This window comes from Salvelinus sp. IW2-2015, linkage group LG26 (genome assembly GCF_002910315.2).
Source record: "Salvelinus sp. IW2-2015 linkage group LG26, ASM291031v2, whole genome shotgun sequence".
Classification (NCBI taxonomy): domain Eukaryota; kingdom Metazoa; phylum Chordata; class Actinopteri; order Salmoniformes; family Salmonidae; genus Salvelinus; species Salvelinus sp. IW2-2015.
The window spans coordinates 17,555,134-17,571,862 of NC_036866.1; the positions used below are offsets into that span (position 1 = coordinate 17,555,134).

The 16,729-nt window shown below is 41.2% G+C and overlaps 1 protein-coding gene across 8 annotated transcripts in view; it reads left to right on the forward strand.

The window, feature by feature from the left end:
* vps9d1 (VPS9 domain containing 1) overlaps positions 1-16,729 on the forward strand; it is a 48,302-nt gene that overhangs the window by 18,267 nt on the left and 13,306 nt on the right. For 3 of the 8 annotated variants that reach the window (XM_023970796.2, XM_023970795.1, XM_023970797.2), the window contains exons 1-13: positions 74-231; positions 661-733; positions 1,437-1,622; positions 1,706-1,868; positions 2,210-2,324; positions 4,553-4,615; positions 5,001-5,053; positions 5,588-5,675; positions 5,780-5,865; positions 5,985-6,451; positions 6,547-6,676; positions 7,811-8,016; positions 9,816-9,894. In XM_023970796.2, the coding sequence (XP_023826564.1) occupies positions 85-231; positions 661-733; positions 1,437-1,622; positions 1,706-1,868; positions 2,210-2,324; positions 4,553-4,615; positions 5,001-5,053; positions 5,588-5,675; positions 5,780-5,865; positions 5,985-6,451; positions 6,547-6,676; positions 7,811-8,016; positions 9,816-9,894 (1,856 nt within the window). In that variant the 5' untranslated portion in view covers positions 74-84. The other 5 variants (XM_023970798.2, XM_023970799.2, XM_070435173.1 and 2 more) reach the window with 4 other exon arrangements.

Here is a 16,729-nt window from a genome sequence, read left to right on the forward strand (position 1 = left end):
CTGTCGGATCCAATCTTGGGTTAGTTATTTAAAAAATCTGTAGCGCCATCTTGCGGCTGTTGAAATATATACTTCCGTTCGTTCATGCAGAGTTTACATCCGGAACGATTGGTCACAACAATAACAACAACCACCACCATGGCAGCAGCTGGCGCTGACATGAAGCCCCTTCAAAATGCCATGAAAATAGCTAAAGTGGCTATACAATTGGACGCAGGGAACCGACATAAGGTATTCTAATGTCAAGCTTTCAATACCCTTACGAAAAAGGATGGAGTCAGAGTGCAGTATAACTTCACTATGCTGCAAATCCTGCCTCCAAAATATATATATATTTTTTACTGCAATATGTTTTATGTGTGACTGCAGTTACAGTACAATTGCAGTTCGACTGCAGTTATGCGTCCAAAATACCACAATCGACAGCAGTTTCAAAACTGCGATCTTTTTTGTAAGGTTTGATTTAGAATTACAGTGGTGAACGAGTTTTATAGCCACGAGATATGCTTCGTTGATGACGTAAACAATGCAACATTCTTGTTACATACAGTAGCTAGTTGGTGAGTTGGTATAATGTGCTACCTCTGTTGTAATGCTTGTATTGTAATGTTTCTACAGTAGCCTACTGTTGTAAGTTTACAGCTTTATTTTTTTCTCTAGGAGGCTTACTGTGAATACTTGAGGAGTATCAACTTCATCTCCCACTCACTTTTGGAGGATGCTGTATCGAGTCGTAAGATGAGACGTGGACAATATTCCATTATGCAAAACTAAATAAATCTAATTTCATTCAAGAGGTGCTCTGTAGATAAGAGCTGTTATGGTGCTTTCAGGATGGGACTGCAACTACATCTTTATGCCTGACAGTCACTGAGCATAAAGACATCTAAGCTCAATCAATCAAGATACTATGACGTRTGTCATCTTTCTCCACTCCATTCAACGCTGCCAGGGCAGGTCTATAAGTCATTTTAGAACAGTATTTCCCAACCCTGGTCCTTGAGTACCCCCAACAGTAAGCAGTTTCATTGTAGCCCTTGACAAACACACCTCATTCAACTCATTGAGGGCTAGATGATTAGTTGAATCAGGTGTGCTTGTACAATAAACATGTGTACTGTTGGGGGTACTTGAGGACAAGGTTTGGGAAACACTGTTTTAGAAGGTAGAAAATAAACAATTGAACAAGTTCTGGAGTAAGTAGTTGACTGTGTTTGTAGACAAGCACAGGATTACCTCACACATTGATTCATTTACTCTCTCCTGAAATAATCAACAACACTAAAGAATGACTGTATCAACCTTGATGATGTAGATACTGAGATTTAATCAGTTCTTAGCATCGATTGTTTTAATTTAGTTGCAGTGGGTAGTGGTTACCAGTCGTAAAATGTTGCTTTTCTCTTCTGCTATTTTGATTTTCTTTACTCATCCAGAGGGAGAGATAGTAGCAGTAGAGGTGGAAAAGATGTTGAGGCTGGCTGAGCAGTGTTTGGAGAGAGCCAAGTCCTCCTTCATAGGAAGGAGAGATGAACCTGCAACCCCTACCTCCTACACGACACCTATCAACTTGGCAGCACTCAGCCTGACCACAGCCTTAGCAGTAAGCCCTGGAAAGATTGGTAAATATATTTAGCCCCAAATTTTGCAAAGTTTTTCAAATGACTTTTTCCCGAAACGTGTCAACCTCCTGTCCCTCCTCCAGTTTCGCCACAACCACAAGAGCCGGTTATTTACTCGGTGCCTAAACATAACCCCAGGCCTGGACAGCGCAGAGTTCTCTCTGAGGGTGGAGGGGAGGTCACCACCTTCCTGCCCCCAGAAGTCTTCCAGAGTTTGCAGATAGTGGAGTCACAGGATACCAGGAAGTGAGTTGTTGTCAGAGAAATTGGGGACTAAACAATCAAGGGACAAAAAGGAGAGTTCTAGAAATAGCCACTCAGTGAAATAGAAGGACGCTCTCTGGTTACTGTATTCATGAGATGCCTACATCAGAAGTCACTCTTATCAGTGAATGGTTGTCACCGTAGAACTTTGTTAAATTGTTGAAGAGGTCGATGATTAATACAGAGTTGATTTAATACAGAGTATTCAAATAGTGCAGAACTGAAATTCACATTGTAAGCCACCGCAGTCATAGACTTGATACATTTTATACCTTTGGTAACATGTGACTTAACATTTTTGTATGTTTTTGTGTGTATTAAAGGGAGCTTACACCCATAGAGGAGGCCTCGCGGTTGAACCAGAAGTTGAAAGAAAATTATGAAGCTCGTCTGGCCCGACTCCCCCCTGCTCAGGCCCGTACACAGAAAACTTCCCTGGTCAGTCTTTGTGTTTGTGTGTTATTCACTTATACCAAAGAGACACCACATTCAGTTTAACCAAACTTTACATTGCAACCATGATTTTAGAATATCCCCAAAGTTGGATAAATTGAAGGATCTTGTAAATTTAACTGGCTGCTATTTTAATTCACAGTTGTGTGTCAGATTACAGTAGAACACCGAAGCAAAGCAGAAAGGTTGTGAGATTCACACAGCTGTTATATCCACTACATATGAGTTTGACACACACACACATGAGTACCATCTGATGTTGGTATGAGGCAGAGTTGGATCCAACAAGAACTCAGCATCTTGTTTCCTCTACATTAATTATGTCCATCAGTTCTGGGACGCTGCTATGGTGGGTATTTAGAGCAGTAGACTTGCAGAAAACAGCTTCGAATGAAGTAGTCTGATAACATGGAAATAAGAAATTATTCATGCTTGACGCAAGTGTACTCATTGATTTATCYATTTCATATTTATTTTTAAATATAATACTCTGGGTTTTGCATTGAAGCACAATCGCATGCATGCACGAGACTAGTGTCATGTGAATCCATACAAGGTTCACGCCCCTTCAAGGTGATTAGGGATTCGATTCGTTTGGACTTTATTTGGCGCGCCACACGCTCTTGTTGGATTCGAGTTTTAGTTGAGAAATCAACAGGATTAGTGACTCACTCTAAGGTTAGAGATTGAGGCGAAATACGGTCAGAATACAAACGACAGCGGGCAGCTTTTTTTTGTCTTCCTCTTCATGATCGCGTTGTCGTGTCCTTCAAGGAATACTAGTTTTACTTTTCCACGCGTTTTAGTCGCTTAGAACAAAAAAGATTTGAAATCCCACGATTTAGATGCCAAGAATGTTTCGGCGACATAACGGCCAAATGGATCTGCGGGCTCATTGGGAAAAATTGAAGGAATTTGTGAAGGTACTTTTTATGTCCATGTAGTTTTATTGTTTCAGTTACGTTTTACCCACACACTACTATACAAGATGTATGCCGCGTTTAAAACAACTGGGAACTCGGAAATCTCAGACTTTAGTGCGTTCACGACAACTCTTTTCGAGGTTCTCAGTTGTCTTGAAAGCACCAGTAGCACAGACTACTGCACATGTACTCACAGGGTGACTAGTAAGCATTTCACTGTAAGGTATACTACACCTGTTGCATTCGGCGCACGTGACAAATAAACGTTGATTTGATTTAGTAGTAGGATCGTTCCCAATGAGAGCGATATATACACTATACATACAAAGGTATGTGGACACACCTTCAAATGAGTGGATTTGGCTATTTCAGCCACACCTGTTGCAGACCGGAATAATTTCGACCACAGAGCCATGCAATCTCCATAGACAAACACTGATAGTAGAATGCCCTTACTGAAGAGCGCAGTGATTTTCCAACGTGGCACCATCATAGGATGGTCTTGGGCTTTTGACCATTTCTCCRGATTCCTCATGTCTAACTCATTGTTAGAAAAAGTTTGGTCCAGTTATATATTTGAGGTATTATACACTGAGTGTACAAAACATTGAGAACCTGCTCTTTCCATGACTTAGCTTTCACCTGGATTCACCTGGTCAGTCTGATGTCACTTGTTAAATCCGATTCAATCAGTGTAGCTGAAGGGGAGGAGACAGATTAAATAAGGATTTTCTTAACCCTTGAGACAATTGAGACATGGATTTTGTATGTGTGCCATTGAGACAAAATATTGAAGTTCCTTTGAACAGGGTATGGTAGTAGGTGCCAGACGCACCAGTATGTGTGTCAAGAACTGCAACGCTGCTGGGGTTTTCCACGCTCAACAGCATCCTGTGTGTATCAAGAATGGTCTACCACCCAAAGGACATCTAGCCAACATGACACAATGCGGGGGGTCAATCATTTCTTGTGCTTTTTGAGGTGGAACGACCCAGTAGAAGTGACCTCTCCAGGAGCTTACTCAAGTGCAATCAATGACCCTTAACCTATGAAGTTTTGTTGTTCAGACCCTGATGAGCCATATAATGCAATCGGCCAACAGTCAGCCTACCTCAGGCAATTACTGGTTGTAGTGTTGAGGTGATAACATTTTATGTTTACCTTTCAACTAGAATTCTTCCTCCTGGAAAATATTACTTGTCTTATCTCTCACACATTTCTGACATGCATGTATCATCTCTTGAAGTAGTCTGGAAATGTAAAATATTAATACATTTTCTTTCAACGCAGACACTCTCTCTTCAGAGGCAGATGATGGAGAACCTGATCATTGCCAAGGCCAGGCAAGATGCTGTATCCTTCTGTTAATGTGGACTTTCGGGGTCAGTTTGATATTATATAAGTCTAGGAGTCAATTGGGTAAGAATGTCCACTTGATTAAGTTACACCAGGATCCAAATTATGGCATCATGGCTGAATGAGCCTTACCTGTGATCCTTGGTAAACACATTCCAGACACCCCATGTTATGTCTCCGGTAACTGTGTCATAAGAGGACCCTCAAGTTACATCATCTATTATAGTGACTGACCTGTTAGTGTTGTTTGAAAGTAGCTACCTTCTGAGAGAATTTATGCTATTGGTTATCCATGGGGATAGGCATGTAGCTTTGGGGTGAGCTGCTGTTTTATGTTTAGATCCAGTGGACATTTGGGAAGGGTTCCTTAATACGTGTGAAGCTCCAAAGGAAGATGGAGGAGAGGAGACTGCGGCTGCAGGAGGAGGCCAACAGGTGAGCATTTGTCCCCTCTGACAGTAGAACTCGGTACACATCACAGTTCAAGACTGTTGAATGGCTTTACAGGTGAACCACATCAGTAATGTCTGTAGTATAAGTGCTGCTACTTTGTAGGAATTGGAATAAGAACAGAAACCTGACACTTGTGTATTTGCAGTTAAGTTTAGAATACTTCAGAACCATTTCCCCTCATTAACCACTCAATCCACCCTTAATTTAAGTCTTCTGATATGTAGTATGAAAGTAATTGAAATGGTGCTTGGAGCTGAGCTCCAGTTGCATCCATGTATCTGAGTAAGGGCTACTGAGTGGCACAGGGGTCTAAGGCACTGCATCTGAGTGCTTGAGGCGTCACTACAGACACCCTGGTTTGATTCCAGGCTGTATCACAACCGGCCGTGATTGGGAGTCCCATAGGGCCCAGCGTTGGCCGGTGTAGGCCGTCATTATAAATAAGAATCTGTTAACTGACTTGCCTGGTTAAATAAAGGTTAAATAAAAAAATCAATGTGTCTGTGCTGTATGCAGGAGGTTTGCCGCATCTGGAACAATTACTGCAGAAGAACAGGAGCAACGTGTTCTGTACACAAATGTTTTGGAATATGAACAAGATCATGTGAGTTCAAAGTGCAGTGACAACTTGACAAGTCATTGTGTCGATAAGTGAACTTTAGTGTTTCCTGTCGAGTTGTCCTCATCCTGTGTATGTTTGACTTATAGGACTGGCCCAAGCTATGGAAAGCCAACATTAAGAAAAATCCTAATGATGCCACATTGGTTTCCGGGCTTGTTTCATGTCTTCTCAGGTACCAAACACGAGGCCGCACAAGGCAGTCCTAGTCCTATATTTTGCCATACATAATGTTGCTTAATTTCCTTTTGAATAGAGGAGTAATTTTTATTGTGTGCTTTGTGTGTATCCTAGCTGTCCAGACCACCCTGTGATGATGCTACTGAAAAGGCTCCAGTACAGAGTTTACAACAGGCTCTACCCAATCGTGAGTAAGAGTCTCCCTGCAAGTCCTGCCCTGCCCATGAAACCCTCCCACAGCGCTCAGAGCCTGTTGATGTCAGACTCTCATCAGAACGTGTCAAAATCAGAAGTGGGCCACAGTATGTCCTCCGATGCATCTCTCAATATCTCCTTCTCCCATGACCATATTGCTAACGAGGAGGATAGTGATGGGCCCCATACACTGGACAGGGAGAATTCGTTTGAGGATCTGGAGCAGTTTCTGACACAGCTGGACTGGGCTCCATCACATGGGGACCCTGACGTGACCTTTGAACAGTCCCAGTTGGATCAGGAGGAGTCTCTCGTTCAAGACTTGGAGATGCGTGATCTCAAAGAACACCTCAAGGCTATTGTGAAGGACATCCATATTGCCATTGGTTAGTATGAGTTAAAATGTACTATGTAGTAGACCTCATGTTTTGCAGTGTTTTCTAATTGTTGAGGGAAATGTATGAAAATAACTTTGTTGCAGATCAACTGCTGTCGCTATGTCTGCTCTCCTTTGAGTGTCTGAACACAGCCAGTTCTAAGGACCTGTGTGTGGCCAGCATAGAAGAAGCCTTCTTCACTCCCCTCTGGAGCTCTTTGTTGGCTCTCTTCAGGTAATCTTCTGTCTTTTTCTTTTTGTAGCTATGATCACTTGCCCATATTTTGTGGCAAAAACTAGTGATTGGGGTTTTGAAATAATTTCATTATTTGAGTAGTATCATACATTTCTGTAGGATATCCAGATATTCGAATTACATGTGTGTTATTTTTTTTTTATACAACTTACGGTTTTAACCTAAGGACTGCTGGCACTCTATTGCTTAAGCTGCGGAGGGGGCAGTGTGTGTGAGAGGGAGAGCAGACAAAGGGAGAGGGAGAGGCGCCAAGGCAACTCGGTGACAGCCAAGACTAGCTAACTTGTAGCAGCCACAATGTTATTTATCATCCCATATAACAGTGCCTGTCTTGACTAGAGAAGCTAACCAGCTATAGCTATCTAGGCTAATTGAGGCCACATGCCGCTTTCTCCCCAACTCCATTCAGATAAAACAACAGCTTACCTGTTGGTTGCTCAGTGGTAGCCTACTCCTTCTCATTTCGCTAACTTTTCATTCTGTGATTTTATTCCATCTTGCATTGCGTTAGTGAACTATCACTCCACTTGCTACACTAAGTCTCTGCTGAATTTAATTAGCTAACATAAACAACAAGCTACACATGTGAAGGTTACCAGTTGACTACCGGTCTTTTTTATGGGGTGCACGTCATAAAACCTACATTGGTAAGTTTGATTTATTAAATTAATCATTTTAAATGTCATGGTATATCCTATATGTAACAATGTCACATGGATATCTTATTTACGTTTAGAAAAAGCATTTTCAGTGTTAAAAATCCAAGAATTCGAATACTAACGTCCGTTCGGATATTTGATATTCGAATAACCGTGCACATCCCTAGTAAAAGCTTCTTGTTTGCAAAGGGAGTTGGATGTCAGGCAGTGGTCGGTAGATGGCGTCAGTATGCTACAACTAGAAACTGTTCTCCTATTATCCTGCTGCATGGTTGATTATGCGTATCAGTGTAGTGAGATGATTAACATACCTGTGATTCAACCATTCCTTGACGTATTCAATCTAATGTCCATTTAGAAAGGTAGTTCAGTGTGAAGCTGGTGTCAGTCATGTCACACTACTTGTTGATTTGGCATGGTTACCTCTTGTATCTTTGTGTCCTGGACTATGAAGGAAGGTCCATAGAGAGAAGGAGCTGTCCTTTGAGTCCAGTATGAGGCTGTATCGGGATGCCTCACCTGGTGATGTTGGTGTCGCATCGAAACTGTACCCCCAGGACCCTGTCGTGCTGCATGGTTCCTACCCCTATGACTCGGCAGTGCAAGAGCTTCGCTTGCTGTGCAGAGATTGCTGTCCCCAGAGAAAGCTGGAGTGCATTGGTGAGTAAGACCCTCACTGGACAATGATAGTGTGGGAAGTGTTCTTTACATTGCTCATACCGCGGAAGCATTTAATTGGGGGGAAACCCCATGTTTCTCTGCTCCAATAACATCTAATACACAATGTTCTTTTAGTTCAGACAGGCTGGAATCTGTTTTGACTTGTTTGTGTGATGTTATTGATGTTTTCCATATGCCTACAGTTGGAAGTTTACATACACCTTAGCCAAATACATTTAAACTCAGTTTTTCACAATWCCTGACATTTAATCCTAGTACAAATTCCCTGTTTTAGGTCAGTTAGGATCACCACTTTATTTTAAGAATGTGAAATGCCAAAATAATAGCAGAGTGATTTATTTCTGCTTTTATTTCTTTCATCACATTCCCAGTGGGTCAGAAGTTTACATACACTCAATTAGTATTTGGTAGCATTGCCTTTTAAATTGTTTAGCTTGGGTCAAATGTTTCTGGTAGCCTTCCACAAGCTTCCCACAATAAGTTGGGTGAATTTTGGCCCATTTCCTCCTGACAGAGCTGGTGTAACTGAGTTAGGTTTGTAGGCCTCCTTGCTCGCACACACTTTTTCAGTTCTGCCCACAAATGTTCTATAGGATTGAGGTCAGGGCTTTGTGATGGCCACTCCAATACCTTGACTTTGTTGTCCTTAAGCCATTTTGCCACAACTTTGGAAGTATGCTTGGGGTCATTGTCCATTGAGAAACCATTTTCGACCTAGCTTTAACTTCCTGACTGATGTCTTGAGATGTTGCTTCAATATATCCACATTTCCTCCCTCATGAAGCCATCTATTTTGTGAAGTGCACCAGTCCCTCCTGCACAAAGCACCCCCACAACATGATGCTGCCACTCCCGTGCTTCACAGTTGGGATGGTGTTCTTTGGCTTGCAAGCATCCCCCTTTTTCCGTCAAACATAACAATGGTCATTATGGCCAAACAGTTCTATTTTTTTGTTTCATCAGACCAGAGAACATTTCTCCAAAAAGTACGATCTTTGTCCCCATGTACAGTTGCAAACCGTAGTCTGGCTTTTTATGGCGTTTGGAGCATTGGCTTCTTCCTTGCTGAGCGGCCTTTCAGGTTATGTCAATATAGGACTCGTTTTACTGTGGATATAGATACTTTTGTACCTGTTTCCTCCAGCATCTCACAAGGTCCTTTGCTGTTATTCTGGGATTGATGTATGCCGGCTGCGTGGTCCCATGGTATTTATGCTTGCGTACTATTGTTTGTACAGATGAACGTGTACCTTCAGGCGTTTGGAAATTGCTCCCAAGGATGAACCAGACTTGTGGAGGTCTACAATTAGTTTTTTCTGAGGTCTTGGCTGATTTCTTTTGATTTTCCCATGATGTCAAGCAAAGAGGCACTGAGTTTGAAGGTAGGCCTTGAAATACATCCACAGGTCCACCTCCAATTGACTCAAATGATGTCAATTAGCCTAACAGAAGCTTCTCAAGCCATGACATCATTTTCTGGAATTTTCCGAGCTGTTTAAAGGCAGTCAACTTAGTGTATGTAAACTTCTGACCCACTAGAATTGTAATGCAGTGAATTATAAGTGAAATAATCTGTCTGTAAACAATTGTTGGAAAAATTACTTGTCATGCACAAAGTAGATGTCCTAACCGACTTGCCAAAAYTATTTTTCGTTATCAAGAAATTTGTGGAGTGGTTGAAAAACAAGTTTTAATGACTCCAACCTAAGTGTATGTAAACTTCCGACTTCAACTGTATGTGTTAGTCACCTTTTGTTTTGCGTCCTGTTCTGTTGCAGTTCGAACGTTGCGTCTGATCTGTGCTTGTGCTGAGGACTACTCCTGCCTTCATGAGGCAGAATCCAAAACCGCAGCCATGTGAGTGTAATACTACAACATTGCTTTTATGGATATGAACATGCTCACATGCTGGACCATGCTCGTTTCCCCTCAAATCTCTCACACAGTGCAAACATTGTTATTTACAGTGCCTTCAGAAAGTATTCACACCTTGACTTTTTCCACATTTTGTTTCAATCTGAATTTAAAATGGACTAATTTGAGATTTTTATTGTCACTGGCCTACACACAATAAATATCCCATAATGTCAAAGTAGAAATGTTTTTACATTTTTTACAAATTAACATAATAAAATAAAATAACTACCTCTATCCAACCACAAAAACCAGGGAGGTTTTCCAATGCCTCACAAAGGGCACCTATTGGTAAAAAAAAAAAAGGGAGACATTGAATGCCCCTTTGAGCATGGTGTTATTAATTACACTTTGGATGGTGTATCAATACACCCAGTCACTACAAAGATACAGGTATCCTTCCTAACTAATTTGCTGGAGAGGAAGGAAACTGCTCAGGGATTTCACCATAGGCCAAAGGTGACTTTAAAACAGTTTAACGGCTGTGATAGGAGAACTGAGGAGAGATCAACGACATTGTAGTTACTCCACAATACTAACCTAATTGACAGTGAAAAGGAAGCCTGTACAGAATACAATATTCCAAAACATGCATCCTGTTTGCTATAAGGCTTTAAAGTAAAACTGCAAAAAATTTGGCAATGTTTGGGGCAAATACAACACATTACTGAGTACCACTCTCCATATTTTCAAGCATAGTGATGACTGGATCGTGTTATGGGTATACTTGTAAGTGTTAAGGACTAGGTAGTTTTTCAGGATAAAAAAACTGAATGGAGCTAAGCACAGGCAAGATCCTGGAGGAAAACCTGGTTGTCTGCTTTCCACCAGAAACTGGGAGATTAATTCCCCTTTCAGCAGGACAATAACCTAAAACACAATGTCAAATCTATGCTGGAGTTGCTTACCAAGATGACATTGAATGTTCTTGAGTGGCCTAGTTACAGTTTTGACTTAAATATACTTGAAACTCTATGGCAAGACCTGAAAATGGTTATCTAGCAATGATCAACAACCAATTTGACTGAGCTTGAGGGATTTTGAAAAGAATAATGGGCCAATGTTGCATAATCCAGATGTGGAAAGCTCTTAGATACTTGCCCAGAAAGACTCATAGTTGTAATCTCTGCCAAAGGTGCTTCAACAAAGTATTGACTCACAGGCTGACTACAAAATCAATTTAGAAATCTATATTATTCAATTATTGCACCCACACTGCTCGCGCATGCCAACGAGCGTCTGCGTGGCCAAGGGCTTTAATAGAAGTCAGTTCTATTTCTGCCGCAGATCGAGCTGCAAGTCCTGCCTCTCCCATCTCTTCATTGGTTTATAGAAGCAGGTACCCACGTGCCATCTCCTCATTGGTTATACCCACATGGGTGACTGAAAGACAAAATAGGTCAGTGGCTGTAACACGGAACCCAAACCGGCTGTTTGCGTGCGCAATCTTGCATAAATGTATTTTGTCCCCCCCAATCAAAAACGTGATCACGACACGCAGGTTAAAATAAACAAAATCTGAACCAATTATATTAATTTGAGAAACAGGTCAAAAAGCATTAAACATTTATGGCAATTTAGCTAGTTAGCTTGCACTAGCTAGAAAATGTGTCCTATTTKTCTAACTTGCTGTTGCTAGCTAATTTGTCCAGGGACATTGAGTTATTTTTTACCTGAAATGCACAAGGTCCTCTACTCCGCCAATTAATCCACACATAAAACGGTCAACTGAATCGTTTCTAGTGAACTCTCTTCCTTCCAGGCTTTTTCTTCTCTTGACTTTATATTGCGATTTATAAGTAGCTAGCAACAGCAAGCTAGCTAAATAGGACAAATTAGCTATCAAGTGCTCACTGGATCAAGTGCTAGCTAAAATGCCATATGTTTAATGCTTTTCGACCTGTCCCCAAATTAATATAATTGGTCCAGAGTTTTTTGATATTTTAACCTGCGTGTCGTGATCACGTTTGGTGTGGGGGGAGAAAATACATTTATGCACGATGGCACACGCGCGCAGCCGGTTTGGGTTCTGTGTTTTTGGTGTGAATACTTATGTAAATTAGATTTCTGTATTTAATTTTCAATGTTTTCACTTTGTCATTATGGGGTATATTGTGTAGGGGATATATATTTAATACATTTTGGATTCAGGCTGTAACAACAAAATGTGGAATAAGTCAAGGGGTATGAATACTTTCTGAAGGCACTGTTTATTAAAAAAAAAAAAATTATCTGCACTTTTCTGTGTTTGTGCTTTACACAGACTTATTGTACAGATATTTTGGGGGGAGTATCCAAATATAATTTAGGACCCCCTGCCTCGGTCAGTGGTCGCCTTGTCAGACTTCATCAGAGATCACTAAGGCCAGACACAGCAGGGGTCTGGCCAAGGATCACTGCCCCCTGCGGAGTGCCCCATCYTGGACGATCCTCAAAGTGGGTCGCCTTGTCTGGAACACACTCAGGCAGGGCCCTGCTAGCCTAGGAGCTGTGGATGGGAAAGCGGCTCTACTGGGCAACAGAAAGAGCTATAGGTCATAGACCATATAATGGGTATGCAGAGTGTAGACGTTAAGTCATTTGAGGTTGGGGGAGTAATGTAGTGAGAAAGTTTACTGGGTTGTTTGCTTGATTTAAGTAGTCTACTACTAGAAGAGAATTTAATGAGGCTTGCAGGAAACTGATGGGGTAGATCAAACGTTGAAGAGCCAGTCCACACGCTACCTAAATGACATCCAGTAAACGTCTGTCTGCATAAAATTCTAATTGAACTAAAGCCCTATTCACACGGGACCAGTATTACTAGAGAATGTCAGTTATGTAATTATTACCCCGGCATGTCTGTTTTTTCCAGTGGATTATTCAGACGGGTTTTGTTTTAGCAAACTGCCCTGTAATATGTTTTTCGCTCATTCACAATTGACCGTTATGACGGAAGCCTGGAGGCTCTTCTATGCGTGATGATATTTCAAATGTCTAGGGATAGCCTAATGTTGGCCTAATGGCCTTGAGTTCGGAGGAAGTCTAAATGAATAATCCATATCAATAAGAACTGTAACCTACACAGACATTTAATTACCTGATGGATTTGGCAATTTATCAATTAATTGCTCTGTATATTGTCCACTTCATCTTTTAAGAGACGTATGGCACTGGGAAAGTTGATATATGACAAAACAAATCATTCATCTGTAGGCTACATGCATAGCACTTTGTTTTAAGCATAAATTTGTTCCCATGTTCTTACCCAAACTGGGATTCGGCACCTGTTAAACCCTGTAATATCCCTCAAAACGCAGGGATGACGATTCGCACGGGATAAGTATTATTAGACGACCTTGGCATTTGCTGAAAAACAGTAGGTTTTTAGGGCTGTGATAACCTTCCTTCCAAGTAAAAATTACTGACATGGCAGATTCTGACGGGACTAAAATTACAGATATGGTGAATTTGTGCTCGTGCACATAATTACATGCCCTTAGCTCCCCCAGTAAAACTTATCCCATCCGAATAGGGCTTAACAGTGAAATGCTTACTTACGGGCTCTTCCCAACAATGAAGAGAAATAATAGAAAACAATAATACAAGAAATAAATACACAATGAGTAATAACTTGGCTGTACAGTATACACGGGGTACCAGTACCGAGTCGATGTGCAGAGGTACGACGTAATTGCAAGCATTTCGCCACACATGCAATATCATTTGCTAGAAACGTGTATGTGACCAATAAAATTAGATTTGAGTTAGATATGTACATATCGGTAGGTGTAAAGTGGCTAGGCAACAGGATAGATAATTAACAGTAGCAGCAGCTTATGTGAAGAGTCCGGAGTTAGCCCGGGTAGCTATTGATGAACTATTAAACTATTAAGCAGTCTCATGGCTTGATGGTAGAAGCTGTTCAGGGTCCTGTTTGTTCCAGACATGGTGCATTGGTACCGCTTGCCATGCGGTCTATGACTTGGGGGGCACCAGTCTTTGACTCCAGCCACCCATAGGCCCATTGCATGAACTTATATCAGGCACCTCTAAAACTAAAACTGTTTGAGGATGTGGGCTCCACGACCAACCAAACAAATCGTTCTCTCTCATTATGTTTGTTTGGTGCATTGAGGGCATAGCTCATGTAGTGCTGGCACAATTACCATGTAACCGACAGTTATGGGTGAAGACCATCATGAAAAACAATTGCCATCATAACCATTTAAAAATGTTTTATTTTTGGAACAAACAGCTACCTGAAGACTGGATGGCTGGGAATTGTTGAATCTGGATGGCTGGGAATTGTTGAATCTGTTTCTGCAGTAACGTGGACTCTTATCAATGTGCTGAAACAAGCAAGGTGTTGTAGCAAAGGAGTCTTCGGTTGCCTAGTCAATGCCCCCAGAAGTCAGCAGCAGCATACATAGAAATAGAATAAATGGGATGGCGTCCCCATTCAAGTCAATTATGGCATAATGGATGGACTGGTGGCCATTGCAAGTGTTCCCATAGGCGCAAAGCATGAAGTTAAAGCAGGAAGTGTACCCATCAATATGTGTTTGAGCCACATCAGTTAAAGTAGCAACGCGCATGCCCCACATTTGAGGATCTGTCTTTTTCAACCATCTTTTTTTCAGCCATCTCTGTTTTGAGGGGTGCAAAATCCACTTGTCACTAGGGTTGTTGCGGTGAAGTCATGAAGGCAGTCAAATTCCACGTGACCGTTTAGTTATGGTAATTGGGCTTTGCCAAGCTTTGATGCTGCTGATGGTCATCAGTAGCCTGCCAAACTTGCTAACTGCCTGATACTCCGCACTCTATTGTCCTTCTAATCACTCTGACATCAATGCAAATGTATTAAAAAATCTAATCAAACACTTCATGAGAGCCCATGTGCTCATGTTGCTAAAAATGTCTATAGGCTATGCAATTGCGAGAGAACTGAGTAATGGCCTCTATTAAAAAGAGGTTCCCATCAGTTTTCTATAGGCTAGGATTGCTATATTTATTTCTCAACCTTGCTAATATTAAGCACATTGCTTCTCTTTAAAACAGGAGTATAGCCTACCTGGCTGGCATGAAAATAAACCATGGGGAAAGGTGTCCTCCATTCGCTATTTAAGTGCATAGATGACATGTATTTTTTTCCCCCTCTGCCCCTGTTTCGATACAGTGCATAATGGTCCTTTGTAAATCAAAACAAATTGGGTGACAATATTAGGCTATCACTTGTGAATGATGCCCAACATAAGGAACGATGCMTTTTTTTGTTGCGATTTTATTATTTGTATTTATTTTTTCGAATCAGTCGCAAACCTCATGTAGCCTAGCCCAYGGGCCTGTATCTTTTAATAAGGTTTGTATCACAACTAAAGTKGCCAAATAACTTCTTAAAACTAAGCACGTTAATCCGCGTTACAATGGATGTAGCGCCTAACTGGCATACATAAGCAGCACTTGAGTTTCACGTTTGGGGAAGAATTTTCACCATAAAAATGCACCTTTTTATAATAAGCATTACATGCATAATTGTGTTTGCGGTCACTTTTGATGATGGTGGTTTCCCCTTATTGGAACATTTGCGCTTATAGCCTACTACCATGTGCKCATTGCTGTGCTTATGTGAAAAAATAGTTTATAAACATGTTAAGCTAAATGTTCTTATCTGTTGTGGCAGCCACATTGCGTAAAGATAGTTTGAGGCTAGTGGTTGTATTAATTTGGGATCTATCGCATCCCACAACTGTCCCAGACTATGTTTGGAATATTTATTTCTCGCATAGAATAGGTTGACCTTTGTACTATGGGGGATAGTAGATTGACATAGGCTAGTGCTTTTGCTGTACGTTAGGCCTACTCRCATTGTTGGGAGACAAAGTAAATGTGGACAGTTCCAATATCTTCAATATGCACCTCGGAATTGGATAAGGACACGCGCAGTAGCGTCCTGAATGTCTGTCTTCACTTGTAGCCTGTGAGAAAGACCTGATCGCGTGATGGGTAGCCAGGGAGAAGGGCACAACGGCCACTGGCCGCAAAATACATGGATTTTTTTAGGGTGCATTACGGCCCCACAAAGGGGATKCCACCGTAAAATTGCTTGTCAAATTGTGAAGGAGTTACTGAAGTGGTGTGTACCGCCTGCGCAAAAAACTAAGCAGAGCTTACGCCTTTCAAGATAGTTTTTTTYAAATCCTCATTAGTTGCATCATGCAGCCTTACAATGTATTAAAAATCCAAACATACAGCCCAATGTTTGTAGAACCACGGAAGTTACATGAACTCTAAATGAAGCATATAGGAATACCTATTTCTTTTTTAGCCGCTCAACACAGTGCACACTCACTGAAATAGTTTGGAGAAAACATCCTTTCTATCTTATTCAGCTTTGTTCAATTGTATTATTCATGCTATAAAATAATGCCAAGGAATTCTAAGCAAATCTTGTCTGCTAAATGAACTAGTGGAGCCCACAGCCATTTGGCATAGCCAGATCAGGACAACTGAGTATGCTATTCTGTTCTTCTGAAATAGACTACATTTTCTTCATATCATGTTTCTTTAGACCTGTCTAAAATAATGGATTTATTGGACTTTTTAAAATGTAGGTTTCCAAAGGTCTGCGTCAGTGGCTTGTAGGAACCCAGGAGATGCTAAATGTGTTTTGTTAATTAACTGKCAATTACCATGAGACGGACAGTTATTTACATGACAGTCACCGGCTGATTAAATTTTGTGACTGCCAGAACCCTACTTGTCACTTAAATCATGCTGGATTGATTGCTTTCATTGT